A 3,148-nucleotide genomic window follows, 5' to 3' on the forward strand; every position below is an offset into this window, starting at 1 on the left:
CCGTTCGATTTAACCGTATACAGTTTGGCCGAAAAGTTTGCTTCTCTAACTGACAAGACAAGAGCGACAAGAAAACAGCGGAGAAGTAACGGGGCAGAAACCCTCCTTTTACGCAACGGTCCAGACATAGACATCAAACGGCGACACATATTCAGTGTGCAGTTACTTTGGCATTAGGGCAGGGATATCTAGATACTTTCCAAGGTTTGACATAATGAATTGTGCTACTTTTAAAGCAAGCAGCGATGTTTTCAAATCTGTAATCAAAAAGCTCCTCAAAAACGCTATCGAAGCAGTTCCTGCCGTTGCTACGTTAGTTCAAACAGTAACAACGGACTATTTTTCTTTAGCGGATGCATGTCAATTTAAATCAATACATACCACATATGCTATGCAAGTGCAGATATACTGTGTATTTGGTCACCTGGCAGTACATTGAACAAGCTTTTTGTTGAAAGCCCTGTTTATTTTCTTAGTTATACAACTATTTTTTAAATCAATAAAATCATTTTCTAAATCCATAAAAGCATTTCAATTAATAGTGGGAGTCATAACGTTACTTTGTTGAGAATGTGGCCATGTGATAAGCGCATTATCCCTTACTTATTACACATCCATGGTAAGAATTGGGTAGTAGTAGCATTTAAAAAAGTAAGTGAAGATATACAAGGAATGAAGGAGAGAGTAGCATTAACACGTTTTTAATTACTTCTACAAATATAGTGTATATGATGGCACATAAGCAGTGGTATTACACAACAGATTTACAGCCAAGGCCTTGTTTTTATTGTCTTATAAACCTGTTTTTAAACCTCTCATTTGAGTTGCTAATAATAATGATATTGTTTGTGTGTTTGGCAGCAACTGTGCACGCCTCAGAACGTGAACTGCCGTGATCTGGAGGGCCGTCACTCGACTCCTCTGCACTTCGCAGCCGGGTACAACCGAGTGGCTGTCGTCGAGTATCTGTTGCACCACGGAGCCGACGTGCACGCCAAAGACAAGGGGTGAGCGCTTTCAGAGATTATTTAGACGCCAATACACACAGCTTTGTCTGGGTAACTGTTGGGAACATTCAGGAACTAGTTGATGCTCTGTATGTGATGACTACTTCCATTCTGGGATCACAAATACATGGATCCTGATGTTGAAGCTCAAGCCGGGGACGAGGGAGATTGTTCTAACACTCACACGCCGTGCTTCTGGTGTGGATATTCTCACTGTGTGTTTCCTCCTCCTGCAGCGGTCTGGTTCCTCTCCACAACGCCTGCTCCTACGGACACTATGAGGTGGCCGAGCTGCTGGTCAGACACGGAGCCTCGGTGAACGTGGCCGACCTCTGGAAGTTCACCCCGCTCCACGAGGCTGCAGCCAAGGGCAAATATGAGATCTGCAAACTGCTGCTCAAAGTGAGGATCCTCTCTATCGCCCCACTACGTTGTGATGATGACCCTGTGGGGAAATGCTTCACTTTGACCTGTGAAGCCACTTACATCTCCAAAAAGCATTATCAAGAGACAAGATGTCCATTTGTTTGTTTGTTTGTTTGTTTCCCTTCCTTTGTGGCTCACTCTTTGGTTGACTGGTGAATAGAAAGTAATTAAAAAATATAAATGTCAAGATGCGATTTGTAAAGTAAACATTTCTGACATTTTCTGGATCAAAGCGGTTTTTACCAGAAAGCGGCCATATTTGTTCTCCTGGTGGACGGATTTGATGAATTTTGGATTGATTTTGAAGTTGTAAGAGATTCAAAACTGCCATGTTCAATCCAAAACATATCAGAAATTGATTCAACATCCCCAATAACCCAAAAAACCAAACCAAAATGTGCCAATTCATTTTAAGCTAATGTCTGCATATGCTTATTAATGCATCTTATGCCAAATGTGCAAGTTAGCATCGTTATGTTTCTATGTGCTGGTGACCCCTACTAAACATATCTATCATAAAACTTCTGTCTACTCAACATTTCCAGGATCACACTCCTAGAAAGTAGACTACTACTGTACTAAACATTTACATACAATTATTTAAATAATTATTATTAAATCTATAATCCTTTCGTTAAGCAGTATTCACATTGTTACTCTGCCTATTTTTCTATAAAGTGAAGATTTGTTTACCAACCTTTGATACATGCCGATAGAATAACTGTATGCTGTTCAATAATCCTGTCCTTTCCCCACAGCACGGAGCCGACCCGTCCAAGAAGAACCGCGACGGCAACATGCCTCTGGACATGGTGAAGGACGGAGACACGGACATCCAGGACCTCCTGAGGGGAGACGCCGCTCTGCTGGACGCCGCCAAGAAGGGCTGCCTGGCAAGGGTCCAGAAACTCTGCTCCCCCGAAAACATCAACTGCAGAGACACACAGGGACGCAACTCCACCCCGCTGCACCTCGCAGGTACTGAGAGCCTTTTATTGGGTTTTACCTTACTAGCAGAGAGGGCAAAGTGCACACATCCTTTACTCAAGTAGAAGTACAGATACTCATGTTTAAAAATACTCTGGTGAAAGTAGAAGTACTGACTAAACTTCTTTACTCAAGTCAAAGTAAAGAGGCTTTGAAATGTACTTCAGTAAAAAGTACCCATAACTAGCAGCTGTTTTAAAGAGTACCTGACCTCCCTTTATATTAATAGAACAATAATGTCATTGTTAGCTCATGAATGTTTCCATGGTGACCAACGGCAACATGACAACGTTTTCATTGGTCCCTCTTCTTTAGAGAAGACCAGGAAATGATGGATACACGGATCGTGTTCAAATCAATAGGCACGCAATGACTCTAAATAATAATGATCACGCCACCAAACACACATTCAGACTAAAGGAACCAGCCTGTTTGGAAAATGAGAGAAGTAGAAAGTACAGGTATTTGAGTTCAACATGTAAGAAGTAGAAAGTACAGGTATTTGAGTTCAACATGTAAGAAGTAGAAAGTACAGGTATTTGGGTTCAACATGTAAGAAGTAGAAAGTACAGGTATTAGAGTTCAACATGTAAGAAGTAGAAAGTACAGGTATTTGTGTTCAACATGTAAGAAGTAGAAAGTACAGGTATTTGTGTTCAACATGTAAGAAGTAGAAAGTACAGGTATTTGGGTTCAACATGTAAGAAGTAGAAAGTACAGGTATTTAA

General features: G+C 41.1%; 1 protein-coding gene across 1 annotated transcript; it reads left to right on the forward strand.

Annotated features, from left to right (window-relative positions):
* Positions 1-861: 861 nt before the first annotated feature.
* LOC104962669 (tankyrase-1-like) lies at positions 862-2,411 on the forward strand (the record flags this gene model as incomplete). The annotated part of the gene is made up of 3 exons (XM_010791122.1): positions 862-1,007; positions 1,244-1,409; positions 2,192-2,411. Coding segments are annotated over 3 exons (532 nt in total), but the record flags the coding sequence as incomplete, so codon positions are not given.
* Between the last annotated feature and the right edge of the window lie 737 nt (positions 2,412-3,148).

Source organism: Notothenia coriiceps, unplaced genomic scaffold, assembly GCF_000735185.1.
Source record: "Notothenia coriiceps isolate Sejong01 unplaced genomic scaffold, NC01 NC01_scaffold00035240, whole genome shotgun sequence".
Lineage (NCBI taxonomy): Eukaryota > Metazoa > Chordata > Actinopteri > Perciformes > Nototheniidae > Notothenia > Notothenia coriiceps.